Source organism: Poecilia formosa, unplaced genomic scaffold (genome assembly GCF_000485575.1).
Source record: "Poecilia formosa unplaced genomic scaffold, Poecilia_formosa-5.1.2 Scaffold287, whole genome shotgun sequence".
NCBI lineage: Eukaryota > Metazoa > Chordata > Actinopteri > Cyprinodontiformes > Poeciliidae > Poecilia > Poecilia formosa.
The window spans coordinates 334,648-355,368 of NW_006800226.1; the positions used below are offsets into that span (position 1 = coordinate 334,648).

Here is a 20,721-nt window from a genome sequence, read left to right on the forward strand (position 1 = left end):
TATTTAAAGTTGCAGCTTCAAAGCTTTCAATAGACATTTTTCAGTTAAGCCTCATTGTAGTTATTTTCCTTACGTGCTTTATTTTCAAACAGCATAAATAAGAAATGTTATACAAAACAATATTTTTTTTGTTTTTTCAAGGGTTTATGTTTATCCGAGCTTTCAAAAGTTAGCAGTGATCAAGGTCAAGTCTTTTTGGGGAAACTCTAGAAATATTTTCAAGGGATGGCCTGATGGAGTGAGGCACACATTGATGCAAAGCCAGAACAGAGGTTGGAGTGTTTTATGATGCTGTGCCATTTATAAAGAAGAGAGAAGGGTGTGGCATCCTGTAACAGACTCAAAAGACTACATAAATACACGGTGCAAATAACTGAAATATGTACACCATCTTAAAATCATATCATTTCGATTTGACTATCTAAAAAAGTTATTTTACTTAAATAAAAATAAAGAAAAAATACTATTTGCATTTAAGCACCAATTCTTACCTGTATTTCACTATATGTGAGCTAAAATAATCAAAATTACAATAAGAAAAACAAATACTTGAAATATTTAATTTAATGTGTAAGAAACCAATATACCATATAATCTTTATAATATTCTAACTTTTTAGAATAATCCTGTATATGTCTATGGAGAGGCATTGCAAAGAGCCCAACTTTATTTTGTTTTTAAGTGTTGTGTAGCAGTGAACAAGATAAAAATTGCCTCATATGCTATTCAGGTGCCTAAGACTTTTTTTTTTCCAGACCCTGTGTGTGCAGAACACACACAATTCTTGCAGTGCATCTGCTGCAAGAAGTGCCACAGTCATTTTTAGACACAGCAATTCAGTGACCAACTTGCAACTAAATCTGGCTGTTCACTCATAAAGTAAGGTTGAGTATCTAGCAAAGACTGGCAAGAAAAAAAAAAAAGTATTTTTACAGTGAAATGAAATCTGAGCTACCAAGGCACTGCGCAGGTGAGGTGCACTGAGACTTTAATAGCACTTACATTTCAAGTAGCTCACTATAAATCTTTTAATAAAATGGGATTTTTATGAGTGGGAGTGGAGGTATAGTTTGCTTGACCCCTTTCTAACAAAATTGAACACATGAGTGACTGTAGAATTTGCTACAACTTTACCAAGACTGCTTCGCATATGACGAGCTGCTGAGGATGAATCAATCTTAAACTCTTGTTGTTGTTTTTTTATGAAAACTGAACTTGTAAAGCGGTGAGTAAATCTAAAAGTGACAGAAAGCACAGTTCAGAAAACTACATTTTCACTCAGGAATCAATACAAGATCTCATTTAAAATACTTTTGTTCAGTGCTGCATGTCATTTCAACACATTCCACGATGTTACAACTTTTTCTTTTTCTAGAAATATGTAGCAAAGCGTGTATCAGCTTGACTTTCCTGTACACTAGATTTAAAACATATGCCATCATTATTATGCAGCAGTTTAAGATTTGTGACAACAGAAGAAAAAAATATTTATAAAAAAAATCAACAAGGGGGGAAGGATTAAACGATCTGTTACACAAAATAATTTGTTTAAAAACGACAAAAAATAATGAGGCCTTTTGAAAACTGTTTCTTCAATGTAACAAAAAACCTAAAGCAGAATGAAAATCCAAAATATTCGATTTTAAAACCATAAATCTTAAGTCTGGAACTTTACCTTCATTAGTACCGACTCGCTGAGCTTCTCGCGGTTGACGATCTTTATGGCAACCTTCTGGCAGGTCACACAGTGAATTCCAAGCTTTACCAACCCTGTGAAAAGAGTAAAGACAATCAGGTCATTAATGTGAAATTCTGAATAATACGATGTCTATTCTTCGATTTGAGGCAAGAGCATGGCAGCACTGAACAAGCTGATTGTATAAACCGCATATAGAATGTTACTCAGTAAACAAGAGAGTGCTTGGATCTACAAACATACAGATGAAATAGAATTGTGATGAAAATTGCTGTTATATTTTTGCTAAGACTAATAATGTGTATTGATGAGAAACCTGTAAAATGGCTTGTAAACTCATGTTCAAAATGACCATAATGACTTCTGGAGTGAACACAGTTACTTGAACTGCCCTTCTAAGGTTGATTTGACTCATAAAAGCAGTGAGTGAGTGTTTATTGTCTGCTATTGATTTCTGTAATGTACCAAACCAATGGAAAACAATTGGAATTTAAATTGAGTACAAACAGCTTTAAAAAGCAATGGCCATGCACTCATTATTAACTATTACACTAAAATAAAATTGAAGAAAGCCGAGGGAAGTGGATTACGATGGCATATTTCTACCACGTAGCTGAAATAACAACACTTTACTTCAAAACAGCAACACAAGAAAAGACATTTGCGTGTTTGGTGTTCTACTAGGAATACATTTACAAGTATTCTCCCATATCTCAAACAAATCTTGTGGTTTTCTACTGAACACAAAAGCACTTTTGCTACTCTATTTTACTTAATCTCCCTAGATACTGTTGCTTCAGGTAAATGATCAGTCGCAAACAGTGAAGACAACAGACAGGGACACTGCAATGAGCACATTTTCACTGGAATAAAGCAGCGTGTGCATTTGATACGGCAGGAGCCATGAGAAAAGCTCCAATTGATTTTCTGCAGGGACCATGCAGTCACATACACATTTCAAAAAATTCAATCAGATAACTTTTAACAAACTGAAACAAATGCACCCATATAAAACACATGTCAGTCCATGCTTTTAATAGATTATCCTATGGTGCCATGGTGCTTCAGAGAACAGAAGACTATAAAGGTAATCACCTGATATATCTCACAAAGAATTTGAAGAAGAAAAAAAAAAACAGAATTGAATTAATTCTGAAAAATAATTATTTCTAAAGGCCTTAATGTCTAGCTCTGTTAATTTGAGATTATTTTCTTTAATAGATTTATCTATTCATTTTTAATTTGAAAGGTAAGCTACAGACAGACAGCTTACCTGTCTGTCTGTCTGTAGACAGACAGACAGACAGGTAAGCTGTCTGCACCAGCTCACTGCACCAGTGAGCTGGTGCAGTGGTTATTGTTTATTTTATGTCTTTGGGTTTAGTCAAAAATGACACTCTGCTACATCTTACCAACCAAAGCTGCAACTACCAAAGTAAACTCGCCCCCAAATCAACTTTTTTTTTTTACAGATAAACTACCCAAATAGATTATCTCTATGTTTTGTGCAAATTTTGACATTTTTGTGCAATTCTTTAGATTCGCCATCATTTGGTCCTAAAAACCCTGTCCTGGCCTTTCCTGTCAAATGGTTCTTAGGCAGTTAAATTTTCCTCAGGTTGCAGCATTGCGGCTTGGTATAACTCCATCACTTTGGGTATAAAAGCACAGCTCTCCCTCCCCACTTCTTTGTCCCTGCCAGGTGGTGAGTCAGGAGTTGTTGTGAGAGTTGTCGTGGTGACTGGCGAGCACTGATCAATAGCTTTACTTAGCTTTACAAATGTGTGATTTATTTGCAACGTAGATACGCAGTAGAATAGGCCTCCTCTGCTCTGACTATTAGCGAAGGTATACTGTTGAACAGATGACTGTGTGAGACTGGCTGCAGTCGTTCTGAGGAAGCAAAAGAAGCTAATAGCGGCTAATGGCTGCTCACTCAGAACTGACATGCTGCCTGCAGCCGAGCTGCAGAAAGTTTTTTGCCATAAAAGTCTCCAACACAGAAAAATTGATGCTAGATTTATCACCAGCTGTTCTGAAAAAAAGTCACTAGAGGAGTCTTAAAATTGTTAAATATAGCAAAAGAGTGGATAAGTTGACAACAGTATTTCTTTCGTCCTGATCACACCCCCACACAACCCCGCTCTCAGCTGTGTCTCTCGACTCCGCTGACTTTGCTGAAAATTTTCAAAATTTGCCAGGGGTGGGTTTATGCTTTCAGAGGGGGGTTATTTACACTTTAAGTGTTTTTTTGGGGGGTTTTTTGTACAGTTTTATGAACCGACTAGTGAGTCAATTGGCTCTCAGGAGGAAGTGTAACATGGACTGGCATAAAGAAGTTTTCTGATGCTTCTCGGACATCACAAGAAACGAGAATGAACTCGGGGGGCGTGGGGGGGAAGCAGCAGAGGAAAAAAATAAAGTTAGAAGGAAATAAAAATAACAGCAAGCAAAAGCAAATGTTAAAGAGATTAAGAGATTGCACATTATTCAAATGGCAGGCCACAGATAATTAAGCAATAATGGAGAGCATTGTGTGGGAGTAAGGCTTCAATCTGGGATGTTGAAGAGCTGCAGGGCAGAATGTGGAGTCACACAAAAGAGTGAAAGCACGAGAGAGAAAATGACAGAAAAAGGAAGGAAACAGGAAAGAAAGGAACATTAAAGATGGAAAACGACTAGATTTAGGAAGAAGAGAACAACAGACAAAGCTATTAGCTTTGAGATGATAATCATATGTTAATGGCCGCTATAGAGAAGCTCATGAGTCATGATAAACACATTAAAAGAGAAAATATATCTGCAAATGCCTGAAAAGTTAACAGAATTGTTTGCCTCACTATCCATCTTTTGACAGAGCCAGGCTTTTCTTGAGCTGAGGGCACATTAGGAAGACAAAAACGTGCACAGGGAACACAGCACATTATGATTTTACAATCACTCTGTGAGTTACAAGGAAGTTTGGAGCACAATAACAGAAGATCTAAGGTTGCTTTGAGACAGAAAATGCATAAACACTATGCCTTAAAAATGAAGTGGCTACAATAAAATAGCTTAAGAACGTTCAAAATAGGAGTTTGCATGACAAATCTGGCACTTTATGAAAAGAATAAGTGATGAAAATGTTTTCCTGTGAGATGGGGAGGTGGGATTGAGAGCTAATCTCACTGGAATACTGCAGCTCTGGATGACAAATTGGTAGATGGGAGTGGTTGCACAGTGTATGTATGGAAAGCTCTCGGTAACACTCAGGTTTCATCTGGATCTTTTTGGAGTCAACAGGTAAAATGTCTGAACTTGTGGATTTACATGTAAAACTTTGGCTGACACATAAGGGATCAGAATATTACCAAAGGATTCTAGTTGTCTGTAATCGTAATGTCCATATGCGAGCGAGTGGTATGTTTTAAAGCTTAAATATGTTTTTTTGTTGTTTTGCTTTTTCCTAGTCTCCATTTTAGAAATTAAGGTAATTGCCATTTTAGCTCACTATCAAATCAAAATAGCAACTACAGAATATTTTATTCCTAATTTACTTTACAGTATACATATTTTTAGGACCGTTGTACTTCTATGAAACATTATAATATCACTCTTTTATTACTGTTTAAAATTATTTTGAAATTTATCCAATCTCTACTGTATGGTTTGGAGCTCTACTGGTTGTCCACATAGCTAAAACTATATTTTTTTTTTTTTTTTTTTTTTTGCTGACCTGTATTATGTACACAATGCCCAATATCAGTTGTATAATGTATCAAACATGCTCACTGAGAAAAACTGTAAGTGAGGCAGCTTAGATGTAATGCTCCAATTTCACTTCCACCGCTGAAACACAGGGTTTCACATATTCCAAGTATGGTAATAACATCTGATTAAGATCAAAGAGCTATAAAACATGAATGAATTTAGCCAAAATGGGAAATGTCAAAATTAAAACAAGTCCAGGACTAACGATAGGTAAATTATGAACTAGTATGGTTACATATTGGAGAAGCAGCAAGTGTATGGAAAACAGCAGGCTGCACTATGAAGTTTATGGCGTGTGCCAGTGTATGTTGATGTATTTCACTCTTTGGCCCCCTCCAAAATCAATAACACCAAAAGGTTACCACTGACTTACCACCAGCTGTTGTCCCAGCTCTGCAATGTTTTATCTCCCTGTGATTAATGATCTAATGTGAAGGAATCCTGGTGGAAGAGACAGGGAGAACATTGGTCTATGGCTCATAGCATCAAAGTTGTAAAAGTGGTGCTTCATTGCTGCAAAGCCCTGGTTTCAATCACCCCTCTGCAGCTTTTGGCATGTTAAGGACGACTGAAAAGGTTTTATCAAACGCTGAGCTCAGCAATTTCAAAGACTAAAGAACTTCCAAGTTTAAAATTTATTACAATAGTAAAGTTTTTTTCACTTGCGTTTCTCATAAGTTGCAGAGCGAAAGTGGTACTAAAACATGCATAAAGTTCAAACATTGTACTGAAGAAGTCAAAGTGAAGCACATTATTCCAGTGGATCTCTTCCTCTACACCGCAATGACATGTGCCACCACTGATTTTTTTAATGGGCTTCTCGGCCCACTTCGCTGTGTCTTCATAAGTTATTTTGATTCATGGAAGAGCATCACTGCTGAACATGCTGTCCTGAAAAATATCCCAACAGGGTCCTACAGTTTATTCGTGGCAACAGCATCTACTTGTAACTTCTTGAACAATGAAACTATCTAATTGACTTAACTGAGCATAACTTCCCTGTTTTTTGGATGTTTATGGATATTTTGTAGGAAGGGTTAGGGTGCAACAGTATAAATAATCTCCGTAAAACAACCCCATCCTATTATTTTACATTATAGTATTTTTGAGAAATACTTAATATATGGTCAAATGCTAAGATTTGTTTTTCCTAACTGATTGCCTACTCGTATGCCCTACTAATATGCCTCCATTGTTGTGTTTTCATTTGCCTACTTCTTAAAGCTGCAGTAGGGAACTAAAAAGTTTAACAAGCACAGCCTATAGGTCCTTCGCTCTTTGTTCTGTGCTACACTAATGTTCTCCCTCCATAACTCCTCCACAGCAGTTTGTAACTGAACTCAAATTGTTAGTTTTCCTGTAACGTTAGGTTATCTCTCCGCCATTAGCACAGCTGCAGCACAATGGCAACCTTGTGCCTGAACGACGGTGTGTTCGGTGCAGAAGCAGGATATGAGCAGCATGACTGGCAGTGCTAAGACCTTCCTCCTGACTGATTAGATGTTTCTAAGTAGCACATTTCTGCATATGGCAATAGGACCACTGAGACGATCCAATGGTGCTTGATTTTTACTTCTTTTTTTTGTCACATATTGCACATTTCATATTCTTTTGTCATGTGATGAACACAGTTTTAACAAATGTAAAAACTATATTTTTGCAAAAAAAAAAAAAAAAAAAAAGAAAAACCTACTGCTGCTGTAATTCGTCAAACCACAAAAAGGAAGAATGAAGAGCTCCTCAGAAGATAGATTAAGCCATCATGATTTTCATTTTCCTAGCAGGAGGAAAAAGTTGCAAAACTTCTGTAGTCTCCAACTGCTGACCACAAAAACACACATGGTCCAGCATCACTGCGTTTTGAAGGATCTTTACTAGATTCATTTCTATATGGAAACCAAACCAACATCAGGAGAGCAAAAAAAGATCAGAAAGAAATGCTCTCACTTTCACACCTCTCCAACTTTCAAAGGTGCTAAACCACTGCTGGCAGATGGTAATAGTTTATGCTGGCTTAGCTTTCTCTCCCTGAGGCATGGCTCTGAGAAGCTCATTGCCCTTAGGCGCAGATCTGTGATCTGCTTTCCATTTCTGCGCTCGAACCCTGAATGCTCTACGTCAGGACTATCGCTCTGCACTGGAATCAGCATTTGACAGGAAATCCAGCATGGTGCTAGGGCTTATTCCTGCTGCTCTCTCCAACCATATGAAAAGCCCATGGAGCAGGATGTGGGAATCCCCTGCAGCACGGCAAGAGGAGGGAGTCTATCCCATCAGGAATCCCGACTGTGTGACATGTCTCGTTTATGTACAGATGTAACCAATAAATGAAAATACAACTGAAGATATTTTCTTTCAAAGGTATAACCAAAACATTTAAACTTTTTATTTAACTATTTATTTTGTTCAATTTTATTTTGATAATTATGAAAACCCACAATTCAGTTTCCCCAAAAATTGTGTCCCATAGCATTGTGCTATGAAATGTTCTTTTTCATGGCACATTCAAAGATAAGACAAAGTATAAAAATTAAAACATGATTAATGATACAAAGCGCAAAAACTAAACGAGACAGATAATTAAAGACAAAATACTTAACAAGACTTGAGCAAAAGTACATGTGAAAATGAGCTACTTTATAAATGAGTCAAGACTCTCAAGACTTCATGAAAACAAAAGAACCGATTTCACCGTGGAGCTGCAAGAAAGGAAAGGGTGATCCCCTCTAATACAATCTCGGGTAAGACTGCTGACTTCACAGTTGTCCAGCAAACATCCACTGATGCTAGCCGTTCACAGAGTTGTATTTAAGCATACAGTAGAGTTGAATAAAAGAAAGGATGCCCACAGCCTGGAGAGGATTGTAAAGCAAAGTCCGTTCAAGAGTTTGTGTTAAATTTACACAGTGTTGACTACAGCTCGACTCGGTGCTTCAAGGGTCTCCACACACACATATCCAGAATATGGGCTACATCTGATACATTAAACTACTCTTGAAGGGAAGTTTTCCCAGTCATTGATAGTTTGAGAACCCATGCGATTGTTACAGGTCCCGAGTGTCAGGACTGCTATAACAGTGATGAGCACAATCTGAAGGTTTCTATTATGCCTTTAGCATCCAGATTGCATTTTCTCTTTATTTGTTAACAAACCTTTTACAGTGTACAGCATTAGTGTTTTACATTTCCATTGTCTTATAAAACTGGTTTACTTTTCCCACAAGTAATAAGTAACTTCACACATTACCTTTTTCACATTTCCATCCTTCACTTAGATGAAGACAACCAAGGCATAGTGTGTCAAACAGGATAAATCAACTGTTTTAGAGCTCTACTGCTTTTAACTGCATATTAACTGGCATAAGCATCAAAATGTACACTGACTTTAACTGAATACCAATCAAAAATTAGAATTACAAGACTTACAAATCAAATACAGAATTTAACTTAGAATTGTTTCAACTTTAACCTCGATGGGCTCTTTGCACGTACGCCACTGAAGTCACATCTGCATGAGCAAAATGCGGCTTTCTTGCTTCTGCTTTGAGTTACCATGACAACTACAAAAGACAAAGTCATATATCAGAAGCAAATAAAGCAATACCATGAACACTGTTGTTTTCCCAAATATAATGGGCTTTTAAGTTTTCATGGATTTCCAAATTATCTAAAATTAAGAAGATGGTGGCTTGTAAATGCAACCAGGGTTTCCTCGACATCTCAGCAGAGGCTCCATGACACGCTGCATTAATGCAGTTTGGGCAAAAGCAATCCAAGGGCACATGTGTGTGTAAAAGTATATGGATATACTTTTTGGTAGCCTAACATTCTCAGTATTTTTATTCCTTATTGTTTGTTTTCCCTTTGACTGACTGAAAGCCACAATCACCTAAAAGTATGCTTGAATTATATCACTGTTTGTGTTATATAGCATGAGTTTCTTGTTTTTTTTTTTTTTTAAATAAAATGACCAAAATAGCTGTGGTGAAATTCTAACCTACCGAGATGCTGCTACTGCTACTGGTTTTTATTGCACAAATTTAATAAAGTTGTTCTCCAGGTATGTTTAACAACACAAAACTGTCTTCTTTAATGTAAAATGTATTTTGGGGACTTTCATTGTTATTTGTATCATCATTTTAATAAGTACAAGAAATTAGTGCAGAGTCATGTAGGATAGAACAATGAGGACTCGCTACTCAGCAGATTCAACCCCACAAACTGCTTTTTTCATCTCATTTCCCAGAATACAGTTTCCTCCTTTCCTCCACACTTAACATTTTCAGTCAGTCATGACGTTAGTCTTCCCAGATTGAATTCCCCAGTAACTGCTGTGAGCCAAAGCAACAGCAACAACGTCAGTAAAGCAAGCATCTTCAAAAGCAGGAAGAACAGTTTAGCCCTGGAGTGCTGAAGCGAGAAGGGATGCACACTGACGCATGCATAAAGAAACAGTTTATTTAGGTTGTGTAAAATAATATATTTCCACCACAGCTCCTTCACAAGTCATTTCCCTGATCAAAACACAGGAACGTAAACCTTCAGCAGTTTAGATATTTCAAATATATATATATATATATATATATATATATATATATATATATATATATATATATATATATATATATATATATATATATAAAACAAGTTGCACAGTGTCATTAAAATTGTTGTTGGCTCCAGCTGAAGTCACCACCATGTGAATCTCACCCAAACTCTTGGTAAATAGGATAATAACTTACAGATTCTTCTGATTGGGCACCCAAGGTGATTAAAAGGTCAAGCCATCCAGCGTTTAAAAATGTGAGATTAAACCAAAAGACAAAGGCAGACATGATTTATGGTTGCCCTTTCTCTCCGTGCACAACGCAACCTGTACACTCATGTGGACTGTATTGGGAAGCATGGCCTGGGCTAGGCTATTAGCCCAGTCATACGCATCCCCATTCCTTTAACATACAGACAAGATATTACATCATGTCTATGTTCTGGTGCTTTGAGTAGAACTGAATCATATCATTTAACCACGTTTGGTGAAAAGCTGGTTAAATGCGTTTTTAACCAAGTTCTCACATGGATGATGAACAGCTTACTTCACCAGAAATTGTATTCAAGTATGAGATCCATTAATTCAAAATAATCTTACTTAGATAGAAGTAAAAAGCCTGAAGCGGTAAAATCACTCATATTACCAATTAACCGAGTGCTCCATTACACATTTGTGTAGTAGGTCCTTAAGTAAACATATACATTGAAGTCTCAGTTATTGTCTCTTGAAATAATGAAATGAAACCGCAACTAAATCACACAATATATAAAAACAGAGATAAAACAAGATTTCTGCATCTAAGCATATTCATGCTTCTGCCTCCACATTGGCACCGATTCTCATCCACCTGCTGCTTCTTTGTATACAGAAACAGAAGGAATGAGCAATGTTTGAGTCTGCAAGCATCTCAGCTTTCAAATATCTTATCTATGTCATGGGTTAATGTACATACAAAGATGGGGAATTTATTCACAGTGCGCATGACAGTGATGCACACATTGTAGCATTAACTAACAAAAGTGAAAAGTGGTTTGAAGTAATGAAGTTCTAGTTTCAAGGCAGTTATTCATTTGTCATACTCAGGAGCACATATTGAAACAACTGTGAGCGTCACCCGTAGGTGACAAGTTCTAAATGATGCACTTAGTTGTAAAAAAAGAAAAAAAAAAAAAATTCCTACTTTCTGCATGATCCTCATCAGAATGTAAAATATGTGCAAGGATATGTTCTCAAAATCTCTGCATGCTGGAAGTCAGAAGCTTCAAATATTCACTTCCATCAACAAGGCAAACAAGTCACAGTGCCACAGGTAACTAAGCATTGATTGCACAGCAGAAAATGGCACTGAATGTTTTGAGTGATTTACTTTTCTCTGCAAGAAAGTTATTGAGGTGCAACATGCCTTCATCCCTCCTTCCAATTTGGACTTGAGGTTTTTTGATGTAGAGATTTTATTGTTCAGGAGAAATTGTTGTCGCTACATTGATCAGAGATGGCAAAAGGTCTTCTCAGCTAAATCTCTCCGTGGACATGTCATCGCCGATTCTTAATACTCATGTTTGCAATCTGGCCTGATGTGACTTGAGGTCAGCCCACAGATCCGAGCGGGACAGACGCTGTCAGGCGAATGTTCTGCCTGAATCCCAAACAGGAACATCAGAACGAGGACTCTGCGGAGGAGATGAGAGGAGCAAAGGAAAGAACAAAAAGAGGGCTTCAACAGTGAGGCTGGTGGCAGGGAGATGGAGACACACTCATAAGGACAGATACACAGAGAGATGCTGAGAGAGCCTAGTCAAAACACACAGAGAGAAAATGGGGCCTAGAAGGGTGGGGCACAGAGACTCAGATCTATTTTTAATGTCTCTGGCTGTGGATCAGCAAAAGGAATGTATAATTACAGACGCATGAATAATGCAAGTAGGATTCTTTTAATTAGCCACACCAGGCCCCAATGCAGAAGCTGAAGATGGGACAAACATGTGCGCAAACACATGAACTGAAAGTACAGCACAAAACTTGGAACACATACTTGAACATGCCAGAATGTGACGAGTTAACCACAATTATTATTATTATTATTATTATTATTATTATCATTATCATAAAACGATTCATTACAAGTTTGTATGGCAATGGCACTTTCTGATGGTACGTGTTTGCTAAACATGAAGCAACACATTCCTCCTGGGAGACGGAAGTCAAATGAAATGCCTTGGCGAGAACTTTGACAGGCTTTAGAAGGAGCACCAGACACTCCTCAAAGAGCTGCATGCTGCCTGCCTGCCTGTCATGTGTTAGGTAACCCACAGCATCAGCATATAAATTATTAAACACCTGACTGGGTAATATTGTAAACCCACGCTCTAACCACAGAAAGCAATGCATGAGTAGCACATAATGTGCAGATAAATGTGCACTTTCGGGTGTTTTTATTTTACACACTGACACAAGCAAACAGAACACACAAATGCTGTGCAAGCGGACCAACTCTGTGGGCCAGAAAAAAAAGAAAGAAAAAAAAAAGAGAGGAGCAATTAATCAAGCCTTCCTCATCTATGATTTGATCAAGAGTTATTTCATTAATTAACAGCTTTTGGTTGTCTGTGCAACATCTTCATTATAAGCCCCAGATCAAGCCGGAAAAGACTTCAGTGAGATGAGTTTTAATCAGCCTGCCTTGATAACTCATCAGAAAGCAGATTGAAATGGACGGTCAAAGTCCAACCAGGAAATACACAAGTAAATTTATTTGCCCACTTCAAGAGAAATCAGGAAGCTGGATCCAAGTTGGAACAGCGGATCAAGACAATGGCAGGATGTTATTTGGCTCTTATCAAGCAACTCAAATTTTCTCTTCTTCAGCGCCTTAATTTGCAAGCTAATCCATGGCTGGCAGAGCTAGGCTTGCGTATGGAAGAGGATGTTGGCTGTAATTCAACGTGTCACTGCATCTTCATTTGTTGATTGAAGTTTAATTGCCAGAGAGGGAGCAGTCTACCCGCTTTGGGGGCAGAGAAGGAGGTTAGGGCACACACATAGACATATGGCAATTTTCCACAGTGGAGAGTGGGCCGATCAAACAAAATCTCAATTCCTTCCAGTATAGAATGGTGCTAAATTGACCTTTGTTCAATGTGTAGGGAAGACACTGGGTATGGCAGTAGAAAAAAAAAAAAAAAACTTTCCAAGGGGAACAAAAACCGGTTAGCAAATGGTTTCTTGTACCAATGCAGGGAAAGCAATATTACTGTAGTGGGCTTGTCGGGGCAGCGCCCTGCTGTGCAGCAATATTACACACATTTTAGCCATCTACAACTCAACAGGTTAAGGAATACTTGCAAGCAATCTATCTGTGTTCTTCATTCTCTTTTAAAAGGTCTTTGTTGTGCAGTTGAAGTCCTCCACAAGCATAGAACAAAAACCATTCAGTATAAAAGTTCAAGCTACTATTGTTGTGCAGTTTACCTTTAAAGCTGCTTACTCAAATTGCATAGAGTGGGTTAAAGACTCATTGCTGCAAATGTTAAGTTAGTAGACCGTATTGAGATCTGACAATAATCTTTGATAAAGCATTTCTCTAATTCGTTCAACACATAAAAAGCAGCTAATGATCCTGAATCACTTAGTATTCATACCTACGGACCACGTTAATGTGTACACCTGTTTAATTGCCTATTAATGTAAATAGCAACTCAGGCAGTTACATAATAGCAACACAATACATTTGGGTATCTAGATGTGATAAAGAAGAGTAAGGAGTCACAATCCTGCCAAAAACCAGAGGAGCTTATTAAGCATTCACAGCAGCGCATGTATGAATCAAATAAGCACCCGGCTTTGATTGTAGCCACGTTCCCATTCATTTGTGGGCACACAGAGCGGTAAAACATGCCCTGCACACAGCATTTAAATAACACCCACCCCTCTTTAGTGAGCGTTTGTCAGCTGGGGTTGGTAACTCTTCTGATTGGCTGGATTTTCAGCTAAAAAACAAGTGACACACAGCAAGGCCTAATAGGAGAAGAATGTAATGTGAATTCAAAGCGTAAAAGAAGAATAAGGTGAAGAAAAGGAGTTTTCTGATCATTCCCCCTACATTTCCAGACCTTCTCATTTGTGTTTATCCTTTTCCACCTTCTCCTCCTCTTCTTCTATTAAACCAAATTCCATTATGGCCGTCACTGGTTTTGAGCTGAAACTCCAGCCAATAAGATCAATCACAGGAGTTACCACCCTTAACAGAGAAATACACCCACCAGATACAGAGAGGAGTGCATTTTTCTGGTGAGAGCGTTAAAAACTGCTGATACTACTGCAGCAGGCACTAGGCTGCTTTTATGGGCCCACGAAAAAAGACGGAAATGCGATCAGAGCCATGCTCTCTCAGTTAATATATGCTCTGTTGTGATTACTTAATAAGCTCCTTGAGTTTTCGGCAGAAATGTGATGCCATAGGCGACTTGCTGAAGTTCAGAGCATCAAAGTGGGGAGAAGGGATTTCAGTGATTTTGAATGTAGTATTGTTGTTGATGCCAAAGGGGTTGGTCCAAGTATTTCAGAAAGGGCTGATCTACAGAGATTATCATGTAAACTAGCCCTTGGGTTTACAGATAATTGTCTGAAGGGTAGGGGGAAAAAATCTGGTTAGCAGCAATAGTGTGGATGAAAATGCCTCGATGTCAGAGGCCAGAAGAAAAAAAATCGGTTTCAAATAAAAAAGAAAGAGTTGTTCAGATTAACACTCGACAAAACCAATATATTCAGAATACTATCTCTAACCAGATGAGCTACAGATGTAGAAGACTGCACAGGATGCCACTTGTGTCTAACCAAAACCGGTAATTGAGGTTGCAGCTTGCATGTGCTCACCAAATTATGATGATAAAAGATCAGGAAAGTGTGACTTAGTTTGACGAAAAATCAATCCAGATTTAGGTGCTATTCATACTGCTTGTTGATAATTGGTACCTTTGTTATTTCTTTTTATTTATTTATTTTTTTTTATTCTAGCAAGAATAGACAAAAAAAATCTAACTGGAACCACCGTAGAGGATTTCCAGCAACAATCCTTCTTGTTCATAAGAGCCTGGTAGATCAGACCAATGCAGGTCCCAGGAGGAGGGATATATGACAACGGAAAAAGTGGAGAGAGTGCACTGTGTAGAAGAGCTGAATATACAACGAAGTGTGGATGGTGGGAGTAAAGCACTGGTAATCACCCCGGCAGCCACCGGTGATGATGTTGACACCACTGTCAGGGTGGAGGATAAATTGAGCCACTCTTCTGGCTAAATCAATGCCTCAGCAGCAACTAGCTCATTGTTCAGAGCAACGTCTGCATCTCAGCTGTATGTCAGGGGAATATATATTCTCTTCCAAAGGCAGAATCCCTCTGTCCATTTTAACCTTTCCAACTTTAAGGTGATGTTTAACTTGGTCCACTTACCCTTTACTGTGGGACCAGTCAATTGGTTATTTTCCTTTCCCTCCTGTGTTTGAGACTTCTTTTTTAACCAAGACCTCTTAATACAAACGAACCACGATAAAGAATGACTCTTTTATTACATCATGAATTTCTAACACAAGTTTCTGTGTAAATAACAGGCATGATACAAGAAAATATCAACCACTAAAATAATTCTTGGTGAAGCAGCCAAAGCAGGAAATGGACCTGGTTGGGAAAAAAAAAAAACCCCACAGCATATGTAATTGTTCATGATTCTGCATAGTTTTATGCATACGTGAGCGTGCATGGACAAGAGCACACACATGTGTAGTGGAGTGTAACATCTCACTGTTGACTAAAAATGAAAGCAATTCTGGCCACAATCCAATGCTAAGATTGCTTACTTTCTCAGAGACTGGGTTTACGTCACAGGAGCTTGGAACATTGCCTTGTACAAAATGTGTAGCTGCATAGAGAAAAAACACACTCACACACACACACACACACACACACACACAGACACACGCCGAGAACGGCCAAATGAAAGCAAACGCAGCAGAATATCAGAGCCATTCACCGAGGGTCCATTTCACCTGGCCTTTCACTGAACAAAAAAAAGTGATCTGAGAGTGAGATGTCTTCACAAAGCCGAGGGGAAAACTCTGCCAAGCTGGCAAGTGAAACAAGATAAAACTGGAAGAGGAAAAAAGGAGGAAGATGGGGAAGTATGTTGGCGGAGCAGGAAAAGTAAATTGAAAACACAGAATTGAAGGCAGAAAAGGGAAGAACATTTTAGTAGACATCACAGCATCGGGTCTATGCATTTCCAACGCAAATGCAGGCACATTAGTCCGACACCTTCAGGGAGCTTTTGCTCTGAAGGCAGCCTGAGCCGCATAAAGGGCCGTCTGAGATGAAACATGTAGAGATCCAGAGGTATGTGCAAACGCACAAATGCAACACAAGACATTAACATCCCTTTTATAGATGATCACATTATCTTCTCCCCTTAAAACAGTTTTCAAAGATACCAATAGAAAAAATAATTTAATCTCTAAACCTTTCTGATCTTTTTAAATTTGATGAGTTAAATGAAGGGCTCATTTTTATTCTGTTAACCACAAAGGCAGGTGAGTTTCAGTAGTTTGGATGAATTAATCTCCTAGACCAGTGATACAATTCAATAGATGATAATCATCATTACTTTGCATTCAGATGAATGCTGCCTTGATACTTGTAATTTTATGGAATTAGATAAGATAAATTAATACATCTGCAATGTCATATTTTTTTTAAAAAGAAAGAAATCCATTTACATGGAGACCAGAAAGGTCCAGTATTCTGAGTTAAATGTTGCATAAAAAGTAAAATAGATATACCACTACACACACCATTTGAATTATATTTTCTGGACAGTTGATCCTAAAACTTTATGATTTGGATATTAACAGTTGAAATAAACCAAACTTAATTTTCCAAGAAAATAAACCCATACCAATGGTTGTGGACAAAAATGGGTATTTAATGGTTTGAGAAAGTTTTGCCTCTGCAGGAACTGGGCAGTTCACCATAAGAGAATGCTCCATAAATTCTACAGTCTATTAGAGGCTGAGTTGAGGGAAATGTGACAACCTCTGCAAAACACATCAAAGCTGAACGTGACCCTGCAAGATGACAACAACAGAGCACAAGTAAACCATCAAGAACCTGTAGAGCTTTATGTAGAAAATCCTGGGCAGAGACAATGCAGAGATCTTGACCTCTTTGGGATGGTGTGAGGGGAATGGAAATGGGCTGGCCATACAAGGAACCCATCAGACAAAAATGAGAAGTGTGCAAAACTTTCCTCATACAAGTTGCAGAGACCAGTCAATGGTCCCAAGACAGTATTTCAGCAAAAGAGGATCATCTTAGCTATTAACGTGTCAGCCAGAAAATCATTTCTTTCACTGAATGTGTAAAACCAAAATTTGTTTTGTACAAATTCATTTCAGAACGTTTGATGACAAATACACAAAATAAAAATGGCAATTCTGAAGTAACTACAACATTAAAACACTGAAGTCGACATTGTTTTCATCATTAGCCGCTTGCCGCTTTCAAAATGTCAGCACCCATCACTTAATGTCTGAATGCAGCCACTGTTAGACAATAGCAGCTGTGAACTTTTGGAGACCTCTGGTTCTGCTCATCTCAAAGACTATCAGTGGGTAAAATACTGCAGTCATTAAAATGATAATGATACAGTCGGTGAGACTGAAGACATATTGATCAGGCCCAACACCTCTCACATCCCTGCTGCCTCACACCGATACACGGCCATCTAATGAGGAGGACTCTATAGCTGTATTTGCCTGCCTCTGCTTTATACATACAGCATGATCTGTGTCTGTGTCTGAAGTCGATACGAGAGTTCTTTACTGCTGCACAAAGGGATGCAATTATCACTTACTTCAAGCGCGGGCAATTTGTGATCAAATTGCAGACAAAGCCAACATTGTACTTTCAGTTGAGAGGAGCAGAAAATAACACATTTGTACTGAAGATGTTGATGCTTATATATATATATAACACAAACGCTCATGAAGCTGTCACGGTAGCACTGAACACATGGGATGCAGTCGTGAGATACATAAGTTCATGCTGTACAACACTGGACAGAAATGACAATCCTCCCATAACTTCTATGACATATTGTTGTGACACATTAAACTTCAAGGTAGACATCTATGAGAGACCATCAACATCAAATACCCAACGACAGTTACACAGAGAGAAATGGATATGACTCAATACACTCACAATATATTCATCCATCAAGGACAAAATGTTTTCTGCTTGAAGCTTCCACCTTGGTGGATAAATTAAGGTACCACTGAACCAACCAAAAATATTCATACCCCTTGAACTGTTTGACTTTAAAATGTTTTTTGCACTTCTACCCAACCCAACAAAATCAGTTATGATCACATTTGATCAAATTTCTTCTAGATTTTTACTATGTTCCCCTGCATGACTTGTGGCAAATTCTAAATTGGACTGTTGTCTGCTGTGATTTGCTACTTTCACAGAAAGATTAGATACAAAATAAGACTAACAGCTGTCCTGTCAACAGACCTGAGCTTTTCCCTTGAGCTTTTCTTCCACCTGAGCTTTGAATTCTTACAGCTCCTCCAGAGTTACCATAGTCCTCTTGGCTGTTTTTCTAATTAATTCTATACTTTCTCGGCTCACTTTAGGCAAGCAGCCTGTGAATAATGATAAACAAACAATAATGATAGACATCTGAGGTCTCCATAGAACAGATGTATGCATACAGAGATTGAGTCACCAACTGTATTTCTGTGACTTCTTATGGTAACTAGAGGCACTGGATGCAACTGGAAAGCATTCATCTTCTTCCTCCCACTTTTGCAATCACTTTAATAACTTTGTGTTGGTTTATTACATAAAACCACAATAAAATCCATTCACATTTTTGACTGTAATGTGAAATAATTTTGTTCATGAGAAGTGAAAATTTGCAAGGCATGCAAGAGTGGTCTGGGATGTTTGAGTTCAAGTTGATACGTCTTGATGGATCAGAAAGATGGTTGCTATGGCAAACAGGAGTAGTAGTAGTAGAGACATTGAAGTGCAGTGCACCTCTGAGAAGAAGTATTTGGGGAGAAAGCATTTATGTGTAAGAAGGTCACTAGTGTTTACTTGAGAGCATACCCTGAAGTTTACATTAATGCTAAGATGACATCAGTTCTGCTGCTTCATATTTTGTAAATCCCTGGCCTTTGCAGGGATACAGTAAGGGATACAGACGCTGGAGCCTAAAATTTTAACTCTGCATGTGTGGAGCTCAGGTCAAACCCACACATGGAGACAAAAAAAAACAAAACAAAAAAAACCAAAACCCTCTCCCCAGAGCTGATGACGCAAATAGACTGATAACAATGAGTCGGTGCAGTATTCCAGTGCAGACAGGAACAATAGGAGATTGAGGAAAAAAGATGGAACACAAACAGATTACGAAGAAAAGGGTATACATTATCATAAAAAGACAGCAGCATCTGCAGGTGCAATAAAAATTGTCATTCAAAAATCTACAAACCAGCATTGGTCATATGGAAATGTGAGACTATAGCTGACCTACAGGGCATACCATCTATGCGTTCAGTCTTAATCAACCAGACAAACACCAGACAGGAAAAAAGCAGTAGATGGGGTGAGATAGGGTGATGGTATTAATACCTACTCCAGCCAGACGGGGGCTCCTTATCACATGCATAGTGCCTCTTGGGACTCTCCACAATTTTTCCCCCTCTTATTTTATTCCGATTCTCTTCAAATCTGCAAGGAGCATTCTATATTTGAGTCTTGTACATTTTCCTATTTGTTGCTTCTCAATTTTACTTTCCCTTTTCTCTTATTTGGATCCTTCTATGTCAACTTCACAACCAGTCTGTCTTCCTTCCTCTGAGATTCTCTCTTTTTGCAGGCACTGCAATCTTGTCCAGACACAGTTTTACTGCAGATGTGCACAGAAATATCACCAATAAAAACAGTCAGAGAGAGCAGAAATCTCACTCTAGTGGCATGGATGACCAAAAAACTAAAGCAGGACTTGGAAAACAGATTTTTTTAAAAAGATTTTTAACACAGTTAGGTAGTAGGCAATATTTAGATAACAGATTATTCGGAAAATATCCGATTCAAAGAGTCAGGAATCTTCAAGAGAAGATGGCATCCTTGCTGCTGAATGATGCAGAAGGCTGCAACAGAGAAAGTAGACAAGGAAAAAGGAGGCAAGGACACAGACTAAAGAAGTCAAATGAAGCTTGGATGAAGAAAATTGTTGAATATGGAGGACACATTAGACAGAGGTGATGGTTACATGCGATGGTGCTCCAGTTGCTTAAAGAACAGCACTGTCGCGGGAAAGCCAACACCTCTCTGCTCTTGTAATGTCAGGGATTTCACATAACATCACCTCACTTCAGAGCACAAGCACATGTACACATGTTGAGACGTACAAATGGCCGCTACCGCCCTCAACAACACGGAGGGAAGAACAAGAAAGAAAAAACACTAATGGAGATGCACATATACTTAGAACAAATGACAAGTGATTTTACAGTTTAACTGTGTTCTGTTTATAAAAAAAATCCAAATATCATAGCGGGCTCATTGGAAGCCTTGCTGGAAGCCGATGACAGTTTGCCGAACAGCACCTTGTCATTACACAAACTTGTTAAAGCATCAAGCACATGTTTAACACATTTAGAA

The 20,721-nt window shown here is 38.3% G+C and overlaps 1 protein-coding gene across 4 annotated transcripts in view; it reads right to left on the reverse strand.

Moving 5' to 3' along the window:
* brsk2a (BR serine/threonine kinase 2a) overlaps window positions 1-20,721 on the reverse strand; it is a 183,935-nt gene that overhangs the window by 71,272 nt on the left and 91,942 nt on the right. For all 4 annotated transcript variants that reach the window (XM_016681600.1, XM_016681601.1, XM_016681598.1 and 1 more), the window contains exon 2: window positions 1,676-1,770. In XM_016681600.1, the coding sequence (XP_016537086.1) occupies window positions 1,676-1,770 (95 nt within the window). The remainder of the gene's footprint in view (window positions 1-1,675; window positions 1,771-20,721) is intronic.